This window comes from Cetorhinus maximus, chromosome 7, assembly GCF_964194155.1.
Source record: "Cetorhinus maximus chromosome 7, sCetMax3.hap1.1, whole genome shotgun sequence".
NCBI lineage: Eukaryota > Metazoa > Chordata > Chondrichthyes > Lamniformes > Cetorhinidae > Cetorhinus > Cetorhinus maximus.
Window position 1 is genome coordinate 132,700,635 of NC_135885.1, and position 26,075 is coordinate 132,726,709.

The 26,075-nt window shown below is 38.5% G+C and overlaps 1 protein-coding gene across 2 annotated transcripts in view; it reads left to right on the plus strand.

The window, feature by feature from the left end:
* Positions 1-26,075, plus strand: part of mycbp2 (MYC binding protein 2) — a 191,023-nt gene that overhangs the window by 16,907 nt on the left and 148,041 nt on the right. For both annotated transcript variants that reach the window (XM_078545962.1, XM_078545963.1), the window contains exons 2-7: positions 2,099-2,174; positions 5,610-5,825; positions 6,771-6,924; positions 8,882-9,078; positions 11,423-11,665; positions 24,049-24,120. In XM_078545962.1, the coding sequence (XP_078402088.1) occupies positions 2,099-2,174; positions 5,610-5,825; positions 6,771-6,924; positions 8,882-9,078; positions 11,423-11,665; positions 24,049-24,120 (958 nt within the window). The remainder of the gene's footprint in view (positions 1-2,098; positions 2,175-5,609; positions 5,826-6,770; positions 6,925-8,881; positions 9,079-11,422; positions 11,666-24,048; positions 24,121-26,075) is intronic.

Here is a 26,075-nt window from a genome sequence, read left to right on the forward strand (position 1 = left end):
ATATTGAGCAATGGACTAGATATTTATATGTAGGTTTGTTCTCAATTTTTCTTGAACTTAAAGCCTACAGCAGAAAATGTTAAGAGGCATGTTTCTTCATTGTAAATGCCATACCCGAATTGTGAAAAAGTGTTCTGTGCATGCTATAACAAATCAATATCAATGCCACAGTGATAAGTGTCCTTATGATTTCCCACAAGTTTCCAAAGCTGATGAGACATAAAGTGGCCGTGACTTGTCTGCTGCAGAAGTTTCAAGATAGTGAAGTGGGAGACGGACTGCCAGATAGTGCATAATTTTCCTATTCTATATGTAAACCAGTAGATTAATTTTTCCAAAGGAAGCATTTTACATGGAATGTTTCCTCAGGAAAATGAAAGTTTGAAGGTCATTTCTGCTCGTGAAGGTCAGGAATCTGATGCAGTACAACAACTTGTATTTCTACTGTGTCTTTAATGTAGGAACATATCCCAAGCTGTTTCGAAAAGCATAGGATGAAAATTAACATTGAACCAAAGGAGGAGATTTTAAGAGGGGTGGCTAAAAGTTTGGTCAGAATAGGTTTTAATAAGGGTCATACTGGGGAAGAGTGAATTGAAGGGATTGAGGGAGGGAATTCTAGAATTTAAAGTCCAGACAGTTGGTGAGGCAAATGGAGCCGGGGTTGTGTAGGAGCCCAGAGTTGGAGAAACGTAGAGTTTTAGGAGGCTTATAGGGCAGGAGGAGGTTTCAGAGATAAAGAAGAAACGAGGCCATAAAGCATAAAGGAGTTTGAACACCAGAATGAGAACTTTAAAACTGAGGTGTTGATGCACTGGGAGCCAATGTAGGTCAGTAAGCACGGGATGGTGGTGAGTGGGACTTGGTGCAGGTTAAGATATGGGCAGCAGAGTTTTGGCTGAGCTCAAATTTGTGCAGGATGGGAGGCTGGTCAGGAGAACATTGGAGTAGTTCAGCCTGAAGCTAACAAAAACATGGATAAGGGTTTTAGCAGTGGGTGGGTTGAAATGGGGACAGAGATGGGCAATGCTACTGTAATGGAACTAGGTGTTTCTGATGTAGAATCTATGGGTAGTGATCTATTGTACTGTAAATTGCATACTTGAACAGTACACATTGAAAACTGTTCCACTTAGTTTCCCCTGTGGCATCTGCAATGAAGAAACTCTTGATTTTCCTATGGAAGGCCCTGAGTCCAAGAACAAGTGAGGGCTCCTGTTTATTTGTCAAACTTCAACATTAATTTAGGTGGCAAATCAACTTTTGAAGTAGTTTATGCTGCAGGCACAACTACTTTGTCCGAGCTTTTTTGTACTATTCAAAATTTCAGTTTTTAAAATATTATCATGTTGTCAAACATTGCTGCATATCCAAACACAAAACTAGTTCTCCATTTTCAAACTTGAAAGACCAAAGGTTGTTGAAACAGTCCAAAGTACTGGGCTTAGTCTATTTGCACTGGAAAGCGAGCCAGAGGATCTGACTAACTGTGGGGGCAGGGTTTGTAGGCAAACCAAAGTACAGCACAGCAAATGTGCACTTCAAAATGCAGACTCAGCGCTATCCATGAGGTATGGCAAATTGTTTGTCTACTTCAAACAATTGTGCTGTTTTCTTGTTCTTGGAAATCAATGAGAAGAACTGTGAATTGAAGAAAATGCAGTGCCCAAAGTTACAATCTATTATAAAAACCACTTGTGTTTTTTTGCCCTTTTAAAAACCATTTACTGGCTCACTTATATTAAGGTGGACAAGTGTTTACAAAACGGCTGTACTTTATTTTGTGCATAAAATAGATATTTATCAGCAAATTATTGAAGTGTCAAATTGTTAAACTTGAAGGTAAGCTTGTTTTTTTTATGTTTCTGCTCTAATAGTGAGCACAGCAAGTATATTAGTGCAGCACTAATAAAATAATCACCAGTACAAAATTATAGCTAGATAATTTCAAATTTATATTAAATTTTTCAATATATTGGTTTTAAGTTGCTTAGTTGTTTTTTGAAAAATAAACCTGTTTTTTTCTGGAGGCGAAGGCTGCAAGGATTAACTTGTGTAAATGTATCTTTAGTTCTCAAGTTGTTCATTATTGTTCCAGAAATAAAAAAGCTTTGAGCAAGAAAAAACTTAAAAGGAAGCAGAAGACCAAGTCCAAAGTGAAAACACGAACAAAGGCAAGTACATCTCTTTGCTCAGCAGTTTGAAGAGGAAAAAACTGCACTGGGCAGTAGGTAATGGCTTGCGATTAGGAATAATTAATATGAAAATACAATCTTCACCTGCATAGGCCCCACACTCTGGAATTTCCTCCCTAAATCTTTCAACCCCTCCAACGCCCTCTCTCGCTATATTGACATATTACCACACAGTAGATTTGTAAGCAAAATTAAAGCCCATGGGACTGAAGTGGAACAGTGGCAACCCGGATAGAAAATTGGCTAAGGAGCAAAGAATAGTGGTGAATGGTTGTTTTCCTGGAATGAGGAGATTCTGCCGTGGTGCTCCTCATGGGCCAGTATTAGGGCCACTGCTCCTTTTGATAAATACTAATGACCTGAGCTTGGGTATATAGGCCATAATTTCAAGGTTGCAGATGTTATAAAACTCAAATTTAGTCAACAGTGAGGATGATAGTAACGGACTTCAGGAGAACATAGACTGGTGAAATGGACAGACATGATCAAATTTAACACACGTGTGAAGTGATATATTTTCGTGGGAAGAATGAGGACGGGCAGTGTAAAATTGTACAATTTTAAAGGGGTTGCAGCAACAGAATAACCTGGGATGTATGTATACAAATCTTTAAAGGTTGCAGGGCAAGTTGAGAAGGCTGCTTGGGAACTTGGCTTTATTAAGAGAGGCATAAAGTACAAAAGCAGGGAAGTTATGCTAAACCTTAATAAAACATTGGGTAGACCTCAGCTAAAGTATTGTGCTCTATTCTGGGCACTACACTTTAGATAGGATGCCAAGGCCTTAGAGAAGCTGTAGATTAGATTTATTGGAATGGTACCAGGGATGAGAGACTTTAGTTACATAGAAAGGCTGGAAAAGCTGAGGTTGTGTTACTTAGAGCAGAAAAGGTTAAGAGGAGATTTGACAGAAGTATTCAAAATCATAAACGGTTTTGAATAGAGAATGATAAACTGCTTTCAGTGGCAGGAGGATTAGTAACCAGCAGACCCAGGCTTAAGGTGATTGGCAAAAGAAGCAGAGCTGATGTGACTTTCTTTTTATGCAGAGAGTTGTTACCTGGAAAGCACTGTCTGAAACAATGGCAGAAGCTTATTCAATAAAGGGAATAAGATAAATCCTTGAATGAAAAATGTTTACAGGGCTAATGAGAAAAGACCAAGGGAGTGGCACTAATTGGATAGCTTTTACAAAGAGTCAGCGCAGGCATGATGGGCCAGGTGCACTTTTTCTGTACTGTTTTTCTGTGATTTTATGATACTCCTTCATACAGGTAATTAAAAGTACATCGGGACCATTTATACTTGAGTGGAAGACCGTCTCTTTTCTTTAAATAAGAAAAAGAAGCTAAATAGATATGTTTAAAAGTTCTTGACTTTTCCCAAACAAAGCACTTCATGCATATTGCTTAGAATAATTTAACAGCTATTGACTGGCCTGACTAAGTCTATTGTGTCTAGAATTCAAGTTAATGCTATCGTATGCCCAAATAGAATTAAATAATACAGTTTTTAGGGAGAAAAAAATTACTAATATGCCATCTTCCCCAAAAGGGCCTTTGGTGCTCAGAACACTTTTAAAACCCTGTTTAAATGATGTTGAATTGCCATGAAATGCTACATGAGCTGAGATTTTGTGTTCAGTGGTAAAGGAATGGTGGTAACTGTTCATTTCACTTAGTTTCACACAGACTTTGTGGGCTTTTGCATTGGGACTTGCAATAATTAGAAAGGAGTTGTGTGACTCCTTAAATACCATTGAAGAGTTTCTGTTGAGGTGCAAAATCTGAATATGGAAGTGTAAGTTAAAGTATTTAATTCAAAAGTTAATGTACAGAAAATGAAATGGAGAGAAATAAAAATTGAGATTTCAGAAGAGATGAGACAGAAAAAGTGAAAAATATTAAGCCTTTTAAAATCTTGAACAATAATTAAAATCTTAATGAATGCAGCTCCTTTTTGTAAAAGTGAATTTTTAGTGCCAGAGAGGTGGCTTGGCAGTAATTAAGACTTAGTGAGCTGTTAAAAATTCACTTCCACTTAAATGCCCAGCCCTAACATTTTTGGCATGTTTAGTAGTGTATCTCCTGGATGAATAGCTTAACTTCATGCCCTTTGTGTGTTTGAATGCCATGTTTTGCAGTGAAGTACAGGTGTAGCGAAGCTTGGAGAAGAGTAGGGCATATCAGACAGCAGCCTCCTGATTTCCATATTCGACTGCATGTGTGGGCACTATCTGCTTTCCTCCATAATAAGTGCTTTTAGCCTCACCATTATTATTGATGAAAAATTGATTTTTGTTTAATAAAATTTTCCTTTTCTATTACTTAATTTCTTGAAGCTTTCAAAGTTAGATGTTTAAGAACTCTCAGATGGCAAGAAACAGAGAAAAAACGTATTACTAAAGTTTTAAGAAATAAACATACTAACTTAATTAAAATTTCCACTGCCTGAAAATTAATTTATTACTGCTTGGGTATAACTTGTACTCTGAATCATATGCACATGGGTGAGATTTTGAAATTAGGAATGTTGACAAGGTAACACTGGAAGTAGAAGGTTGGTCTGGTCTTATCTGTTCTACGTAGTTAGATTTTAATGATCATTGCAAAGGTTAAGCATCAGTCTTATTTTAAAACAACACTCCAGAAGGCAATGATTCATCCGTTACTCCTAATTGGGCATATGGTGCTTCTTCCTTTTCAGAATACTGAGATCTTGAATGACTGTTGTATTGAGTGTCTTCCATTTGGCTGGTAGTGTCCATTAAGCATTGGAGAGATCACTAACCTTTTAACAATCTTGATGCATCTTCTCCACATACAAAATAACTTGTAGTTGCCATTCATATACGCTGTGCGCAATATGAATAATCAATTTCATCAATCATGAGATCTCGTTGGATCATATGAATTTCTGCTGGGCCTCCTCAGCCAAAACATTTTCACTATTCCCTCTTGTGCTCTCTCTCCCTCCACATCATAACTACATTTTATAATGCAAGAAATAACCTTCCCTTGTGAACAATATAAAAGCCAAGTGACCTAACACTGCAGAGCTAGGCTGCCCATTGTTGTCCATCACACCAGAGTATATTCTACTTGCTGCTTAGTTTTTAATTTTATGCCGGTTTTTAATTATATAAGCACGATTAATACTCACAGAGCAGCAGTTTTGATGATAAAGAGATTGCCAAGTAGTCCCTGAAAATCCCAACTAAATTTTATTTGCTGGATAGACCTTGTCTGCCCTTGGTTGCATCAAATTCAATACATTTGTGAAGCATGGCCTATGTTGGTTACTGCTCATGATTTTTGTGCTCTGGATAAGCATGAGTGATGAGCCATAAAATTTGTTCAAGAATTTTCATTATTACCGATGCAGTAGGATTCTGAATTATGGCTTCTCCTTCAGACTGAGAATTTGGAAAACGCATCGCCTATTCCAGATATCAAAGTCCATAGCAACCCCTCGGCCTTCAATGTTTACTGCAATGTACGCCAATGTGTCTTGGAATGGCAACGGAAAGAAGCCTCCCTGACTTTGGCCTCAAAGAATTCTATTCAGAGTGGAGATTCGGACAGTGATGAGGAGGAGGAATCAAGGGAGCCTTCAATTAAACTACCCAAGGTAAGCAGCTAAAATTCTATTACAAAAGCAAAACAGTGTATACTGGAAATCTGAAAGAACAGCAGAAATTGCTGAATACACTCGGGTCAGGCAGCATATGTGGTGAGAGAAACAGAGTTAATGTTTCAGGTCAGTAATCTTTCATCAGATTTCCTGATAAAACTGAAAGATCGTGTGTTGGGAAAAGAGGATGAGGAATAATTTTTTTTAAAACTTAAGAAATAATTGTAAGATTTTGCAGTGATCTGCCTGAATCTTAATGCAATTGTCTTACAATTCGGCTGAACACTTTATTTGCTAGGTTTTTTAATATATAATATCTAATTTTCCCAGACACAATGCAAAATTAAAAATGCACTTGAATTGTTGAAATTTTATACTTAGAAGGCAATGACAAATCACAACTGAACCTCTATGGAATGCACTAATTAACTCATGGCCAATTGCGATGGGAACTAATAATCAGTACTTATGGTTAAAACTTAATATTCAGCAAGCAGAGTGCAATCTGAAGAGAAGTCAGTCAAATGATTCCCAATATCATATTTTCTTTCACCTGCCACCTTTGTTTCTCCAACAAGCTTAATTTCTGTACTGGAAATGTTGTTTAACATGATCGTTCTAAAAAAAAAAGATACATTTCACAATACCGCCATTAAAAAAACCTACAGCAATAATTTCACCTTGCTGCTTCAAAGAGACCCTGCTTCCTATCATATACACTATCATATATACACTAAATGATACAATTCCTTCTGTCTTTGCAAGTCAGAGAAAAGACTGTTCTACAATAAACACTGCTTGGAGAGATCCAATCGTAATGTACAATGGTTTGAATTGTAGCAAGAGTGAATGTTTTTTCATCCCATAGAAAAGTTAAACACAGCTGACGTATATTAATTGTTATTCATAAGTGTACAATTGTATAAATTCTTGTGTTAACAGATCATAGGAATTGGACTTTGTGGTGTATTTGAGCTTATAAAAGAAACACGGTTCTCTCATCCTGCATTGTGTCTGAGAAGTTTACAGGCTCTACTTGACATGCTTCAGGGGCAACAACCAGAAGGTCTCCAGTCAGAACCACCTGATGTTCTAGGTAAAGTTAATAACTAGCTAAATTTGGACCTATTGAGATATTGAACATTTTAATGAACTATGTTCAACAAACTAAACATTAGTTGGATTGCCTGATAAGGCTGTACTGTACAGTTAGAGAGAGCCCTCACTTAAGGAGTGGCTGGCTGTATATTTGTAGGAGAAATTATTGCATTTGTATTTCAACACTTGCCTTTCCGTTCATCCCAACACTGCTAGTATTCATGCAGGCTATTTTATCCTAGACAATGGAGCAAAATCGTCCATCATTGCTAGCAGTGTTGCGCTGTTCTTCATAGACATAACTATTTTACCCATCCTTTTGGATAGTGTCCTCTGGTATTCCTAGGATTCCGTCCAGAAGATCTAATGGGGTCTTCCTAAATATATCAGAATTGAGGCAGGTTCGAGTAAGAGGCTTGATGAACGAAGTAATGCTGTAAAACTAAATTAGTGATTTAGTATGTTTTTATGATATTTAGTGCATGTCGTGCAGTGGTAAAGAAGGAAGTAAATTACCAGAGTTTTGAAGTGTTAAATGAAGCTTCAGCTAGTTATCTAAAATTGTACAATACATATGAAAACGGGAAAAAAATGTAGAAAATTTTATTCGTCATGGTGTAAAATGCTTCAGTTAATGGTCCGGATTTTGCGGTAGAAATGATGGCGAATCTGTCAACATTCACCATCGCTACTCCTCTGAAGCTAGCAGCAACTTTTGGAGTCCACACATTTGTAGTGAACATGGGAATCCAGAAGTTACTGTCAGTGATTCCATGCTTCTCTATTGGGTGTCTTCAGCGGCTATAATCAATTAAAAATCACTGAACTTGCCAGAAGCTCTCCTTTCACTCTATGATATCCCAGTTGAAAACCCTCAAAAAGTTACTCCTTGTCAATGAGGTGCAACTGGGGTTTAATGGTGCATGAAGTCATAACCAATGCTGAAGACCCTCTCTGGCCCTGAAAAACTAATTTTACATTTATGTACCATTCTGGTTAAATGCCAAGATTTAAGTTTTTTAAAAATGTTTTGATATTTAAACTTTGAATGTGTATGTCCCAATCATTTATTTCACTCTTGGTAAAATTTAATAAAAGTGAAGGGATAACCAGTGCATTTTACTTTCTGGTTTGCTGTCTGCGGACACTTCATTGTGATTGACTGCTTGCCTGGTTGATGGACTCCTGGAGAGCCCCTTGACTTGTTTACACCAGATTCAAATTAACTTCGGGGAAAAGTGAAATCTGTTGCGCAGAGATGCTGGATCTTTGTGGCCACTTACCTTTGAGGTCAGTGGCTAGCGCCGTCACTTCAATGCTGACCACACAAATCCAGGCCATTTAGATGTACGGCAGCAACCATTAACAAGTTACAAGAGCTTGGTCTTGAGAAACAAATTGGATATTTAGATTTTTTTTGCATTTTTAAACTTTGCATTAAAATATGAATAGCACAAGTTAACATCCTGATTTCCAAATGAATCAAATGAAGAAAGTTGTGTCTCAAAAATCAGAGACAACATCCACTTCATTATTCCTGATTGGCATTTGGTATAGTTAACAAGTAAAGCTTCCAACTTTTACACTTGTATTTCACACTTTTGTTTCACATTTGTGAATTCCTAGTTTTGGCAGTGTCACCGTGTGGGAATGCTAAGTTGACAGTGGATGCTTGCTGACAATTGGGAGGGTCTATGCTCGCATCAATTCTGGTTTTAGTAACTTAATTGGAAGCTTGAGAGCAGATGTATTTTCTCTGGTCCATGTCCGTGGTAAGCTTGTAATTAAAGATGGGGAGGGCAAAGGTTCCCCTCAAATTAATATTTCTGAGATGCAGGTTGAGTGAAAGATCTGATTATATTTATTTGACTCTGAATAATCACAATGATTAATTGAGCCATTTATATCCGAGTAATATGAGTCTTAATTGATGGTTAATGTGATTTTGTCCACAGAATCTCTTTTTCATTTATTGTTGGAAACAACAATAAGAAGCACTGGAATGGCAGACAATATCAGCCAGTCACTGACCGCTTTATCTTGTGCCTGCCTCTTCAGTTTGGTAGTTGCTTGGGGAGATACGGGCAAGATTCTACAGGCTGTGTCAGCAATTCTTACCAGTAATGGCAGCCATGCTTGCCAACCTATTCAGGTAACTTGATTTTATTTGGAAAGTTGTTTTTTTTTTCAATTTCCTAAATTTGCTTAGGCTTTATCTTTTGTCATTCTAGTGAATTTAAAATGCTGCCCTCCAAAAAACTATAGATTCTGCATCAATTGAAATTTTGAAGACCTGAGATTGATAGATTTTTGTTGGGTGAGGATATTCAAAGGATACGGCAATGAGGTGGATAAATAGGAGTTGAAATGCAGATTAGCCAAGATATGATTGAATAATTTGAGGGATTGAATGCAACAATAACATGTAAGCTCGAGGTGGGATATGAGTTTGTTGAGCGAATTTATTGCAACACTGATATGTAAGATTTTTTTGTTGTAAAGTCAAGGTAAAAGGCAAAGGTTCTTAATGAAGATACAGTCAAAAGTACATGGTAAGGTGAAATGTAATTAGGTGATGCTTAGCTTGGGTTTTAGAATATTATTTGAAGAAAAGTCAGACTAAGGTAAAGTCCAAAGCTTTGGGAACCTAAAAATAATGAAGTTAAGGAGACTGCAGGTGACTGCTTATCTCAATGCAGTGGTGTCACAGCACGGAGGAAGCGAACTAAGGTGTTATATCTGGAAATTAGGAAGCAGAACAGATGTCAGTAAAAGAATATGACTTAATTTGAAGCTGAGTAATGGATTGACTGTACAATAAGCTTTCTGTTGTGAGACGGGTGCTGAAAGACCCCCAGATATGAGACCAATGGCTTGGACTTTATAGAGAGTTGAGAGCTTGCAAGTGCCCAAGAATCAGTAATTCTTTGATTTACTGAATCACTTTCCATACTGTCCTCTCGTATTGAATTCTTAGCTCACAACACTTAAATTATATATATTTTTTCCCAAGTATAAAGCTTTGTAAATGTGTATTTAATGCTTAGACCAATTTTACTTCAGACTACATCCTGTGTGAAATCTACTTATGTTTTGTACCAATGGGAACCATCATAATGGTCATTTCCACAATAGTACAGATCTCTGGGGATAGGGTTTAAATTATACCATACATGCTTTTAATGAAGGATGTATTAAACAAAAATGCATTCTTTTCACATCACTATTAATTCAATTAACTTGCTAAATATAAATAAATAAGAAAAAATTTGTAAAAGTTTAGATTGTAGTTGCACTCCTGCTGCCTTTGTGCTAATTTTGACTTGGCAGGTCAAGCAAATTGGGGGCATATGTTGCTGGCCGTTCAGAGCCTAATAACAGTTTTCTGGCTAAAATGTGACATGTTGAAAAGGTTAGGTTCCCTAATTGTGTTCATTATCCTTCTTGATCTGTCTAAGCCTTTGATGCAGTTCATCACAGCATTCTCCTACATTGCCTCTCCACTATCATCCAGTTAGATGGGGCTGCACATGCCTGGTACTATTCTTATCTATCTAGGCATAGCCAGAGAATTGCCATCAATGGTTTCGCTTCCCATTTCTGCACAATTACCTCTGGCGTTTTCCAAGGATCTATCCTTGGTCACATTCCTATATCTCATCTACATGCTGCTCCTTGGTGCCTTCATCTTAAAACACAATGTCAGTTTCTAAATGTTTACTGATGACATCCAGCTTTACTTCACCGTTACCTCTCTCGACCACTCTGCTGTCTCTAAATTGTCAGACTTCTTGTCCAACATCCAGTATTGGATGAGCAGAAATTAATTCCAATTTAACATTGAGAAGATTGAAGCCAGTGCCTTTGGTTCCCATCAGAAACTCTGTTCCCTAACTACTGACTCCATCCCTTCCCCTGGCAACATTGAGGCCGATCCAGACTGTTCACTACCTCAGTGTTCTATTTGACCCTGAGGATGATCTTTCAATCACACATCCATGCTATCAGTAATCCCACCTATTTCCCTCTAAGTAACCCCTGTGAAGCACTGGGATGTTCGATTATGTTAAAGATCCAGTATGAATACAAGTTTTCATCATTCAAGGTATTATGGGAGGTTGAATTTATTGGTGTGAGATGGATGGGTTTTAGAATCAATTATTTGATATGTGAAAATTGACTTAATGTAAGACCTATTTCATAAAGGAAAACTATTTACATATATGTGAGGGTACAAGCCATTGGAAGAACTTGGTGTGCTAATCAAATGGACGGCCTATTTCCTTGTCCTGACTTCATGGAGTTAAGTATTCCATGCCCACTGAAGTTGCTCATTGCAACTGTAATATATTTCCACATGATGCATATCTAATAAGCATCTTGCATTAAATGAAGTGACTGCAGCTTGATTTTCAACTTATCCAGTTAGTGGCTTTACCTTGTCAGCATTTTTGTGTGATTGTTCAACTTAATATTTCAGTTTTACTTGCTTTTAGGTGCCAACCATTCTAAACGCTCTGCAAAGGAGTGTGCAAGCAGTCTTAGTTGGAAAAATTCAAATACAGGACTGGTTCACTAATGGAATAAAGAAAGTAGCTTTAATGCACAAATGGATTCTTAAAGAGGTATTTACAGATGAAGATGATTGGTGTCTACTGCAGAGTGATGGCTCATTCCTGTATCTTTTGGCTAAAGACGGATTGTACAAAATTGGTTCTGGTTACAGTGGGACAGTCAGGGTAAGTAAACATTTTTACAATAGTGCTGTTACAAACTGTTTTAAAGTTGTGTATATATACATATTGGAAAAGAAATGTTTGATGTGTCATCAGTAAGTGGTCAGTACATCCCCAGAAGTCTGATGTTGAGGCTAAGCCATGCGCTCTGGCTTGGCTGGTTCTTTTTGTCTTGCCATAATCTGTTTGCTTCAAACCATTGCTTCTCTAGTTTATGATTGTGCCATAGTAGTAGTCTTGCCCAGTTGCCCTGCATCATAGCAATTGTTTGTGCATCTGATTTACCTTGGCAGACCATTTCGTAGGGCATTAGAGTTAGCCATGTAGTGTAGGGCTGGCGTTGCTTTGGTCAGATGAGGTAGGTGACATAGGTTCTGTTTCCTGAAGAATATTAGTGAGCCAGTTGTGTTTTGAATGATAGAAATATGAAGCAGCTTGCAAGTTGATTTGTACAGGTGCCAACCTAGATTGTTAATCAAACTCAATTTCATAGTGTTATGACCAGATGTTAATTGCTACGCAAACCAAATCCCAGAGGGAAACTTGGCTTACCTTTTTTTTTTGTATTTTGAAAACTAGAAGAAAACGTACTGATCTCAGCAGCAGGAAGTCCAGTAACACTTCTGGGATTTTAAAAATTAAAAGTAAAAGTTTTATTGACAAGAATAAAAGAAAACTTAATCACACAAGATTACAGTTGCACAGTTAAAATTAGTCTTACGAAACATTCCCCCAAAAAGACACTCTACTTGGTCAAACCCGCAAGTAAACGCCTTCGAGGCAATGCTCCCTTATAGATGTTTAACTATAAAAATCCGATAATATTACCCACAGCAAACTGCTGTAGCTTTAATAAAGGCATGCCACATGACCTCTTAAACTTTCTCCCACTCAGCTGTGGAAATCCAAAACTCTAGAACAAGACTGCTTTTTGCAGCCCAGTACTTTTCTGGCTTTACTGGATAGCTGGTTCAAATTGCATCTTCTCCCAGCCCGGAGCTACAGCTAACAGCTCTACAGCTAAAATACCTTTTCCCTCCCTTTCATCTCAGGTTTCATTGTTCTCGCACCTCTTTGAAACTCAAACCCTTCCAAATATAAAATCTTTCATGTTGCTATTTTGTCTCTTTCAGGTCAATAAAATATAATATACCCTCTCCTATTTACCTATGGAACTCCTGCAAGATGCAAACATGCTTCTTTTCACCTCTGACTTTGCTTTGATATTCAAATGAACTCTCAACTTATCAAAAATGCAAATGTTAGATCCAACCTATTCACCTCAACCATAATATCTTATTGCAGATGTGTAAACCCAGCTCCTCTAGCATTTCATGCCTTAAACCTCCCAGACAACTTGTTTTGTAGAAACCTTTCTCCATCTTAAATTATTCACACACACACACACACACACAGCCTTCTTCACAGCATAACACAATGTTTCCCAAAAATATTTTTAAAAATCCATTTTCACAATAATTCCTTATTATCATTTCAACATCTGGTTTGCCATCCTGTATAGCTATTATGCTACTGCATCCTAATAATATTAGGCTGCTCAATTTTGCACAAGTTCTTGTAGAGTTGTAGAATTTCTTTGCCCTGATTTCAAATTCTGCACATTGAGTTGGGTTAACTTCTGGATATGTCCTGCAGCTTTGGGGCTTTGAGGAATTGTGGAATTGGCCGCATTGAAGAGGAAATTAAGCTAATTTTTCTTTTAAGGTAGAAGTTGTTGATCTCCTGTGTCTTTGTTGACTTCCTCCTGGCCTTGAAATATATGATGTGAAAATCTTTGCTTGTTTTGTATACTTGAGAGTAGGCAAATTGTTTAAGTAGCAAAAGTTCAATACCATCAGGGTTGTGGCCTTTAACCAGGCAGCATATGGCATCAGATTTGCAGCAGATCTCAGAAATGTCAATTTAATATGGCAATCGATGCAGAATTGTACAAGGTTTCTGCACTTTTAGGTAGCTGCTAGGCGTTCCCAGTACCATTCAACCTTTTTGTAGCTTGCAGGGTTTTTACAGATTGTACTTGGTAGTGTATCTCCAGCTTCAAAATTTGTGTATTTTTGTGTCTTAGTCATTTACTGTCATATGACCAACAATCAAGGAATTGAACAGACTCCTGGACATTACAGTGACCCACTCATGACAGTGAAGGGAACCAGGAGGAAATTATAGCTGTAATCTTTCTATGATGTTATCTGCCCTAAAAGCAAGTTTTCCAAAGGGCTAAACCAGAGCGCAGGTTCCAAGTTGCCTAATACCAACTTTAGGTTGGGCAGTAAAGTATTGCATCAAAACATTTAGCAGTTAATATTAAAAGCAAAAAACTGCAGATGCTGGAAATCCAAAACAAAAATAAAAATACCTGGAAAAGCTCAGCAGGCCTGGCAGCATCTGCGGAGAGGAACACAGTTAACATTTCGAGTCCGTATGACTCTTCAACAGAACAAAGTAAAAATAGAAAAGAGGTGAAATATAAGCTGGTTTAAGGTGGGGGGGTAGAGCTGGATAGCTCTACCCACCCACCCCCCCCCAAACCAGCTTAGATTTCACCTCTTTTCTATTTTTACTTAGTTCTGTTGAAGAGTCATACGGACTCGAAACGTTAACTGTGTTCCTCTCCGCAGATGCTGCCAGACCTGCTGAGTTTTTCCAGGTATTTTTATTTTTGTTTAGCAGTTAATGTTCTTGTGCTTTAATTTTATTTAGGTAACCGAGTGTTCACCTGATACTGAAAAAAAATTGAAGGAAAGCTATTAGAATCATGAAAAAGGTGCAACATAAATTTGCTTGAGCACCACCAATAAGTAAACAGTTATGTGAAAATGGGGAGAGCTCTGCAGTATTTTGGTAGAAGATTTGATTTAATAACTGCTGCAGCTAGCTGTTTATTTGTGGCAATTCCATTGTTTTAATACTCGTAATTGGCCACACCTTTTCACTTGTTCAGTGAAAAATGTTTCTCCTGAAATGATTTACTTTGTGCCAATGCCTTTGTTCAGAAATTAAGGGAAAGTGGTTTGTGGCTGGAACAGCTTAATTGAAACGTTAATGTATGGATTGACAGACTGCACAGGAGATCCCCTTATTGTCTCTAAACAAAGGAGCCTTGGGTAACTTCTGTAGGTACATTCAGAGATTCAAAATGGAGATCTTGTGAAAATGAAGCCTGAAGGCATGGCTAAGGTACTACATGCTTATTTTGCATCAATGTTTACCAAGCAAGAGGATTTTGCTTAAGCTACAGAGAACAAGGAGGTTGTCAGGCTATTCAATGAGATAAAAATAAGAGGTACTTGAAAGGCTGGCAGTACTTAAAGTGGATTAGTCAAAATCCTGGAACTCCCTGCCTAACAGCACTGTGGGTGTAAGTTGTAACTGGTCGGGTGCCACAGGGTTTGGTCCTTGGGCCCCAACTATTTACAATCTATATTAATGACTTGGATTCAGGGATAGAAGGTACCATAGCTAAATTTGCAGATGACACCAAAATAGGTGGGAAAGTGAGTTGCAATGAAGAAATAAGAAATTTACAAATATGGACAGGTTAGGTGAATGGGCCAAAATTTGGCAAATGGAGTTTAACGTGGATAAGCGTGAGGTTATCCATTTTGGTCGGAAGAATAAAAAGGCAACTTATTATTTAAATGGAGAGAAACTAAAGAATGCTTCAGTGCAGAGGGACCTTGGTGTCCCCGTTTGTGAATTACTGAACGCTAGTATGCAGGTACAGCAGGTAATAAGGAAGGCAAATGGAATTTTGGCATTTATTGCTAAAGGAATAGAGTATAAAAATAGGGAAGTGCTATTGCAACCGTACAAGGCATTGGTGAGACCGCACCTAGAGTACTGTGCATGGTTTTGGTCCCTTTACTGGAGGAAGGATGTAGTTGCATTGGAGGTGGTTCAAAGGAGGTTCACTAGATTGAATCCAGGGATGTGGGGCTTGTCTTATGAGGAGAGGTTAACCAGTTTAGGCCTATACTTGCTAGAGTTTAGAAGGATGAGAGGAGATCTAATTGAGGTATATAAGATGCTAAAGGGGAAAGACAAAGTAGATGTGGAGCGGATGTCTCCCTTTGGGAATTGTAGAAGGAGAGGCCATAGTTTTAGGCTAAGGGGTGGTAGATTTAAATCAGATGAGGAATTACTTTTCTCAAAGGGTCATGAATCTGTGGAATTCACTATTTCAGAGTGCAGTGGATGCCGGGACGCTGAATAAATTTGAGGAAATACAGACTTTTAATTAGTAACGGGTTGAAAGGTTATGGGGAGATGGCGGGAAATTGGAGTTGAGGCTGAAATAGGGTCAGCCATGATCGTATTGAATGGCGGGGCAGGCTCGAGGGGCTGAATTGCGTACCCCTGCTCTTAGTTCTTATGATCCCAGCTGAGGTTACCACTGAACAAGCCTGATCCCAGGGTGGAACCGGCTTGATAGATCCTAACTTTTATTTGTTTGTTTAGATATGTGGAGAGTGGTGACTGAACAGAGTCACAGGAGTCAGCTGATGAACTTTTAACAAAAGAATAAATCACTTATTAAACAAGAAAAGATTAAATATATTACAATACCCCTTCACTCTCAGCTATATCTTCACAGATATACACACATTTGTGAGGATAACACAAGTTACAAAAGCTATCTCATACTCTAATGTTCACAGTAAGCACAGTCCATGTATCAATAGGCGACCTGTGGTCAGACACCATAATCTAAAACCAAGTGATGTCCCCTCAACCAGATGCTATGGATCTCCATCAACTTCCCACAGACGCTTGTCACATCGTGAGCCAACCGGTCTCACTGCACTCTGTCTTTCACATAAGGGCTTTCAATCTCCAAGAACTCGCCTTGGAATCTTCTCCCAAACTGATGCCTTCTGCAAGCGTCCACCTCCAGGGTCTCGAACTCTCCTTCCAATGTTCCTCTCCCCTGGGTTCCACATGCGTTCAAGCTTTCCTCCATGCATCCTCTCTCACTGACTCAGCTGTCAACAGTACACCACTGCTTCACATGCCCATAGCAAAATGTTACAGGCCTTCAGCTGTGTTATGACACAGGAGTTGGTAAAGGCTGAGTTATTTAAAATCCCAGAGTGAAACTTTAAACAACTGTCATAACCTATATTTTCAATTGGTATGTTTAAAATGCAGCTCTGAATTCAGAAATGAAACCACCAAGCCTCCAGAGGTTTTTTAATATAAATTAAGCATTTATTAATTTTCATAAAAAACACATACACGTCTACAAATTACTACCATAATAACTTTTAAACAAATCCACAAATTAATCACTCCCAGGTAATCTTCCCCAAGGCAACAATAACTCATAGACTTTAAACAGACACCAGGCAAAGTACATTTTATGTTACAAATTCAAAATTAGGTTCCTTTCAATTTGTTTCCTTTGCCAACAGTTGTAGGCTTACAGGCGGCTTAGATCTCACCCACACACAAAACCCTTTTCTGTATATACCTAGCCTTCCCTTTGAATGCAAATTCTCATTGTATCACTAGGCCCTTTGAACTACCCCTCTTCTAACAATAAAACCCCTTTCATAGCACCAAAGTCATTAGTAATATAAACATGTTGCTTGGTGTCTCCTAGCTAGGTACAAGATTTCACCCCCAGTCTTTGAATGGTTTATTCAACAAAATGCAAATGTACTCTTTACCTTACTGTTTAATATCTCAAAACTACCATGCATCGAAGTACCCAGACTGGCTGGCTTTAATCCAACTAAGAGACACTCACTCTCACTCTCACGCACAGACACAGACCTTACTACAAGTACACTTTAAAATAATTTCCAATAACATTATATACATTAATATCTTCATGACAAGCTGTCTGTTTGGACCTTCTCACTTCTCACAAGCCTTTATCTCTTTAAGCTTGGGGCCTTTCTCTGCCCCTCACTCTTAACTTCACTTAACAGGACCTTTTCCAGGCTCCTGCCCTTCCTTTGACTGGCGGGCCTTGGGACTCTCTCCTGTTCCACTCTCCTGGATTTGTGGACTTTCTTCTTTAGCTTGGGACTGGCTATCTGTTCCTTTTGCTCCAGTCTCTCTCTGGCAGCTACTTTCAACCAACTTTAGCTTGGCACTAGCTATCTGCCCTGTCTAGGTTGCTTCTGCTTGGCAGCAGTCTTCAAACTGAACTCCAAACTGCTGTTTCTTGTGCTTGTCTGTGTGTGTTGTGTGTGATACGTGGGGGGGGGGGGGGAGTGCTGCCTCTCTGGACCCCTGCTGCTAGGCAATGGCAGTTTTTTCTACTCGTGTTTGCTTAACTTAGCTCAAAGTCCTAAAACTCATTAGAAATGCAGGCACCTTTAAAGTGAAATTAAAACTCAACTTGACCTTTTCTTAACACAAATACAGAAATATAAATCAAACTTAAACTTTAAAGCTATACCTTATTCTTAACACACCCACATACACACACAACTTAATTAAACTATTTCTATTTCCTAACTGTGTACCAATACCACATGGACTGCAGCAGTTCAAGAAGGCAGCTCACCACTCAAAGGCAATTAGGAATGGGCAATAAATGCTGATCTAGCCAGCGATGCCCATATCCCAAGAATTATTAAAGAAAAGTCAGGTCAGGGTGGAATACATCCTTGGTCGCTGAGGGAAGTAACCATAGAAATTGTCAATGTGCTGGCCATAATCTTCCTATTCTTAAACACAGGGGTGGGGCCAGATGAGTGGAGGATTTCCATTGTTACACCCTTGTTTCTTAGAATGATAACCTGGCAATTAAAGGGTAGTCAGTTCAATGCTGATGGTGGGGAAACTTTTAGAAATGATAATCCAGGGAAAATTAACAGTGACTTGAACAATATAGCCAAATAAAGGAGAGCCAGCATGGATTTTTTAAGGACAAATTGTGCTTGATTAACTTAATTGAAGTGATAAAGTAACAGAGGGTGGATGAGGATAGTGCAGTTGTTGTATATATGGACCTTCAAAAGGTGTTGTGACAAAGTACCACATAATAGACTTGTCAGTAAAATTGAGATGAAAAAATGGGATGAAAGGGTCAATAGCAGAATGCATAAAAAGTTAGCTAAGGGGTGGAAAACAGCTCTGATGAATGGCTGTTTTTTCAGACTTGAGTGAGGCATATAGTGTTGTTCCCCAGGGTTCAATACTATTGCCACTGCTGTTTTCGATATACATTATTGACCTGGACTTGGGGTACAGGACACAATTTTGATATTTGCAGACGTGTTTTGGTAGGAAGGATGAAGAAAGACAATATAAAAACAAAAGCTAAGTGGTACAATTTTAAAGGCAGTGTGAGAACAGAGGGTGTTTGTGCACAAGTCTTTGAAGTTGGCAGTAGAGATTAACATTGCATATGGAATCCTAAGGTTTATAAATAGAGGCATAAAGTACAAAGGCTTGGCTCGGTGGAACAAAATTACAGCCCCAGCTGGGATATGGTGTCCAAACCTGGGCACATCACACTTTCGGAAAGGTATGAAAGCTTTGGAGAGATTACAGTTGTGACTAGAATGGTTTCAAGGATGTGATTAGCTCAGTGGATCGACTGGCGAAGCTAGGGTGGTTCTCCTTTAAGTAGAGAACACCATGATAAGAGATAAAATAAAGCTGTTAAAAGTCACTAAGAGTTTAAATTGAGTAAATAAAAATAAACTTTCCAAATAGCTGAAGGGTTGATAAGCAGAGGGCACAGATTTATGGTGTTTGGCAAACAAAAAAACCACAGCTGACATGAGGAATAGCGTTTCTAAGCAGTGAGTCATTAGGATTTGGAATGTACTGCCTAATGGGCAGTGGGTGTGGAAACAAATTCAATAGTAGAATTTAAAAAGGGTATTGGATAAATACTTGAAGGAGAAAAATGCAGGGATATGGAGAAATAGCTGGGGGAATCTACTAACAAGATTGACCTTCAAAAGAACTGGCACGACACAATGGGCTGAATGCTGCTACTTGTGCTGTTCTATTCTACAATTCTATGAACATCATTATAAATGTGAAATTAGGTCCAGGAGACAAGATAGTTAACCATAATTAACCTCTGGCGATGCAAGTTCTTTCAAATTATCAGCATTTGTTAACAAGATATGGTTGGAGAATATAACTTTGGCATAAATCGTAGCTGGATTTACTTAACTTCGGTTATAGCTGGAAGTTCAGATGTTGTGGATGACTAAATCTGGCTAGATATTCACATTGTGCGTTACATCATAAAAGTGTACAAAAGGCTGCTACATCTATAAGTCCCTGTCACTTATCTCACACTTTGTGGACCAATTTTCCCAGATTTGACTATTCCAGTACTCTCCCGGCCAGCCTCTCATCTTCGACCCTCTATTAACTTGAGTTCATTCAAACCTCTGCCCATATCCTAACTTGTACCAAATCCCATTCCTCCATCAGTTCTCTGGTCTCTGACTTTACATTGACTGCTGGTTACCAACATCTCGATTTTTAAATTATCGCCATTCTGTTTGACTCCTATTAGCCTCACTCTCCCCATCTCTAAACCTCTACCTGTGCAGCCATGTAAGAGCTCGGCGTTACTCCATGCTGTCCAGTTGCCAATCTGTCCTCTCCCTTTGTCCCACTGTACCTTCAGCCACATCTGGATACAATGCACCACAATTCCCTCCCTAAACCCTTGACTTTTTCTGCTTTTAAAGCACGCTATGAAGCCTGCCTCTTATCTGTCCTAATATCTCTCTGGGCTCGGTGTAAGTTTTGTCTGATTATGCTCCTGTTTCACAGTAAAGTGTCTTTGTATCTTTTACTATGTTAAAAGCACTTTATAAATATGAGTTATTGTTGCATCCTACTGTTTCTCTATTCAACCTGTAAATAAATTTGGTCAAGTAATTTTTAATCTCTTTGCATTGGTCTCATGAAATGTTTTCTGCCTTTTGGACCACTGAAGAATGCAGTGAGCATCTCACCTGATCTCCACTGTACAATGTTGATAGACCGGTGTACTGCATATACGATAAACCTTGGAACCTTTCCCTAAACTGCTGCACCTCTGTACCTCCTGAAGATGATCCTTAGAACCTACCTTTTTGACCAAGCTTTTGATCACCTGTCCTAGTATCTCCCTTTGTGGCTCAGTGTCTCATTTTGTGTGATAACGCCTCAGGATGTTTTATTATGCTAAGGGCACTGACTATATAAATGCAAGTTGTTTCAGTGTTGGCTTACTTTGGTTAGCTCTCTGTCCCCAGGATGCTGATTTCAAAATTCTTCCCTTCTAGAAATCCAGCCATGGCTTCACTTCACCCCATCTTTGCAATATTTTCCGGTCTAGTGTTCCATCTTACATCCTCCACCCTAGGTTTGGACTAAAGTCTGTGTCTTATGTCACATTTGCCCCATTAGTCGAGTGTCAACAGTGGGGAATTGCACAGACGAGAAGGGGAAGGTTCCTGCAGCTCCGTAATGGTGCAGTCAAATTGCTGCACTGACTGTTTAGCCAGACTGCAGCCAGACAAAATCACAGCATGATTTATGTTCTGTTTAGTTTTGCTTTCACTGATATTTATGCTTGGCAGTAAGTGAATGAAACACCAACCTGGAGGGTTTTCTGTTGGATAGCATTTATGCTGCAGGATTGATGCCAGTTGTACTCTTGCTGCTGGTTGCTATGTGGTTCTTGAGCTACTTGTATTATCTGGATGAGTTTGAGTGGTCCTTGTGTGCTGGCCCTGCACTTTGGGAAAACCATGCCTGGATCTTTTTGCACTGCAGAGAAGGTGTGTGGACATTTGGTAATTCAGTCATGGATTTTAATCCTTTCCAGGAGAAGTAGTGACTTGTGCTTTAAAAGACTTATCAATGGAATCATCCAGTGATGATTTTGGTGCAGTTTTTAGTCTAGATCTTTCCCAGTATAATTCTGAACTTCTATGTTTACTGCTATGCACTGTTATTTGGCTAACATGACATTTGGATGTTCTCATTATTTGGAGGAGCTCTGTTCTGGTATGATATGCTATAAATAGGATATAATAGTGCAGGCAACTTGTCCAATAATGGAGCAGATTTTTATAACTCAGTTAATCCAATTGATGATTAATGCACATCTTAATGATTTTAATAAATTTAATAAACTTTAATAAAGTTTTTTTATTTGTGTGTAATTGTTTCATGGTGATTTAAAATGCTATTGAGGATCTGGTGTGTTTTTTTAAAAGTTCGAATGGGATGATGCAGGGTAGTAATACCATATGCATAGAGATTCTGCTATGAGTTAATATGACTTCCTAGCAGTGCTTATGTACACAAAGTCATGTTGGAAGTTGGCAGTTATGCTGGGGATCAGACAGTGGATCGCAGCAGGAAGTATTTTCGAGGATTAAAGCATGTACAACACCATGGGGCAATATGTGCCTTGCTTGATGGTGCCCTATGAATTATTCCGTATTTATGTTCCCAACAATTGCGGCCAGATTTTTGAGACCAGTTGTGTCTGGCAGCACCTTATCATGTCATCAAAAATTTTGCTTTATAGAGGAAAGAGCCAGTCACCACCTAATAAAATTGTCATTTTTTTGAGCATCTCCCTGAATTGTACTTGGAGCATTCTTCCAGGTTCCAGTGCCTTCTGTGACCACAAGGTAGAATTATTTTTAATCTTCATTGTGATCTGACCTTATTTGCAGGCTCAGCAGCTTTGTACAGTTTGAATTTCCTTCAGCTATTAAATTACTTTCCCTTCAATGAAGAAGATTGTTAGTGACTGATATGCAGGATGAATTTCTTTGTGGTGGGCTGCAACAGTAAATGAGCCAGAAAATATGGCTGCATTAACTGTATTGTCAAATAATCTTTGTAGGCTGCAGTCTTTTTTTGGCTGAGGGAACGGAAGCATTTTATGTACAGCATGCAACGGTTGTAGTAAAATGAGAAAGGAGGGTTGAGGTTGATCCCCCCCCCATTTTTCCTATTGTTGCAGTATGCTTTATGCTAGATGCAGCATGAATTCAGAAAATTAATGTAGTATAGAGTGGCTGAGTCGTACTTGATTTGGCTTCTTCACTTCATCTGTTGGAAACAATGTCAGGAGTCAATGCATTTCATGAAGTGGCGTCATGGTTCTCTGTATTCTGAATCTGAACTGTATAAAGGAGGGAGCTGGGAAAACTGCCACTGAACAGGAATAAGGAGCAGTGACAGAGGTATAATTTAAGAAGTTTATGAGGAAGCTTTTGTAAGTGGAAAGAAATATGGTAAGGTGCAAGGATTTGGGAGAAATAATTGAATTATACTAGAGGAATAAAAGTTATTTTAAAAAGGTATAATTAAATTCAGAATTACCTGGAAAAACTCAGCAGGTCTGGCAGCATCGGTGGAGAAGAAATCAGTTAACGTTTCGAGTCCTCATGACCCTTCGGGACTCGAAACGTTAACTGATTTCTTCTCCACCGATGCTGCCAGACCTGCTGAGTTTTTCCAGGTAATTCTGTTTTTGTTTTGGATTTCCAGCATCCGCAGTAGCTTTTAGCTTTTTGTTTTTATAACTAAATTCAGTTTGAGTAAAAGCTGCCACAAAATCGCTACTTAGCAGGAGCTAACTTTGAATAATTCTTTTAACCTTAAAGCATATGCTCAGTATAATCATAAAAATAAGACATCCTATTTAAGCAGGGCAAGGAGTTTAATCAGTCTATGGTAAGGAACTAACTAAAAAAAAAATCCATGACCATGTGACGCACACATACAGATCCTGCCTGGCCCTTTTGTTTCTGCAATTAATTAGATTCAAGGTTAGTTGTAAGCTGTGAGCTTACAACTCAGCTGTGAACAATGTATGTAATGATTCTGAGACTGATACAAATTGACTTAATCAAAAAAGGGAAGGACGCCCCCTCTGCATTGTGCATTATGTTGTAGACCCATTCACATTTCTCCAGCCTTCCTGCTTGTGCTCTTCCGACCTGACAGTAGGGAATGGGATGGGCTGTGTGCTGCAATGGAGCTGGGGTGTGGAGGGGAGGAACATGTGACTTGGACAATCACATGCAAATATGACAGGAGACAATAGTGGCCTGCTCTTGGGCAAACTTGCATTTCTGTGGCCCTACGATCAGAGCCTTAGCCTGACTCAGTTTACATGGGAGGAGAGAGGAAAAGGCAGACAGATACGTGGGGCGGTTAAAGTACAGAAGGAAAGAAAGAAACTTTTGAGCATTGCCTTGAAGATCAGATGGTCATTTTTTAAAATGGTTTTTTTCAGGTTATGGAGAAAGAAAATAAGGTGTTGGATGTACTTTACCTTTATATGAAAAAGTGTATAATGTATAATAATTTTTTTAGCTTTATATAAATGCAGACAACATTAATATATCTGATATTTTTTAAAGGGCCATGTGTACAACTCTACTTCCCGCATAAGGAACAGGAAAGATAGAAAGTCATGGCTGGGGTTTGCACAGGTAAGATACTATCTTAAAAAGTTCTGTATAATAATTTGCTTATGCTTCATTGATGACTGAATTCAAGTAATAAATTAAGAAAAATCCTAAGTTATTTCTACCCTGCACTGTTGAGTAGAACACATTTCAGCCAACCAATTGTGTTTTATTGATGGTGACTGTGGAGAAACTACATGTAACTTAGACTGCCCTGCCCTCTGCTTATTAAAGGAGAAAGCATGACAGAAGTGGAAATAGTTTTGTTTATTAAAAAATAACTCACTGCATACATACTTATTTTCAAGTTTATTTGCATTTGCAATAAATTTGGATCTGATAATTGGAATGTTTGTTGTATTTTACATGTGCACTTTGAAGTTCGTTGTTTGTATTGTTGAACTGTTTCTGGGTCTCTGATTTTAAGTTGTTGAAATTGCATGACAGAAGGCATCTTCAACAAGATGCATTAATCGTGTGCTAAAGGTTCCATGTTTAAAGCAATAAAGAACAATATATACAGACATTGTTGCATAATGTCCAATCACAGTGACGTTTTATTGGAAAGTAATTGTGACTTATTTAATCAGAAGTTCCATTGGAGTGAGAAGCATTTACTTAGAAATGTTACATTCAGTTTGAGGGAAAGAAGAGTGGGCCCAAGACTAGTATTTTAAACTTGAATAATGGCAATTATGAGGGCATGAAAGCACAGCTAGCTAAAGTGAGCTGCCAAATTAGATTAAGGGATAGGTCAATAGAGATGCTGTGGCAGACATTTAAGGGGATATTTCAGAATACACAGAATAGATACATTGCAACAAGTAAGAAAAATTCCAAAGGCACGACCCACCATTCATGGTTAACTAAAAAAATTAACAATAGTATGAAACTTAAAGAAGCAGCAGGTAATTGTGTGAAGATGGATAGTAGGGCAGAAGATTGGATAGAATATAAAAAACAGCAAAGAATGACCAAAAGACTGATAAGGAAGGAAAAATTAGAGTACGAGAGAAAGCTAGCTGGAAATATAAAGACAAGTAGTAAAAGTTTCTATAGATATTTTTAAAAAGAAAATGGTTAACAGAGTGAGCATTGACCCTATAGAAAGTGAGTTTGGGGAATTGATCGTGGAAAATAAGGAGGTGGCAGATGAATTGAACCGGTGCTTTGCATCAGTCTTCACTATAGGGGATACAAGTAACATCCTAGAAATAGCTGTAAAACAGGAAATGGAAGGGAGGGAGGAATTTGGGGAAAATTGCAATCACCAGGCAAGTGATGCTGAGAAATCTGTTGGAGCTGCGGGCTGACAAATCCCCGGGTCCTGATGGACTTCATCCTAGGTCTTAAAAGAAGTGGCTGGTGAGATAGTTGATGTGTTGGTTTTAATTTTCCAAAATTTCTAGATTTGGGGAAGGTTCCATTAGATTGGAAAATAGCGAATTTAACCCTTTTATTCAAAAAGGGAGGGAGACAGAAAGCCGGAAACTACAGGCCAGTTAGGTTAACATCTGTATTGGGGAAAATGATAAAAGCCGCTATGAAAGACGTTATTGCAAGGCACTTGGAAAAATTCAAGGTAATCAGGCAGAGTCAACACGGCTTTGTGAATGGGCAATCATGTTTATAACCAATTTAATAGAGCTTTCTGAAGAAGTAACATATGCTGTGGCTAAAGGGGAACCGGCGGCTATATGTATTTAGATTTCCAGAAGGCATTTGATAAGGTGTCACAAAGGCCATTGCAAAAAATAGAAGCATATGATGTAGGGGTAACATGTTGGCATGGATAGAAGATTGGCTAGAGAACAGAAAACAGAGGATAGGCATAAATGGGTCATTTTCTGGTTGGCAGGATGTAACGACTGGTGTGCCACAGGGTTCAGTGCTGGGCCTCAACTTTTTACAATTTATATAAATGACTTTAATGAAAGGACTGAAGGTGTAGTTGCTAAATTTGCTTATGACACAAAGAT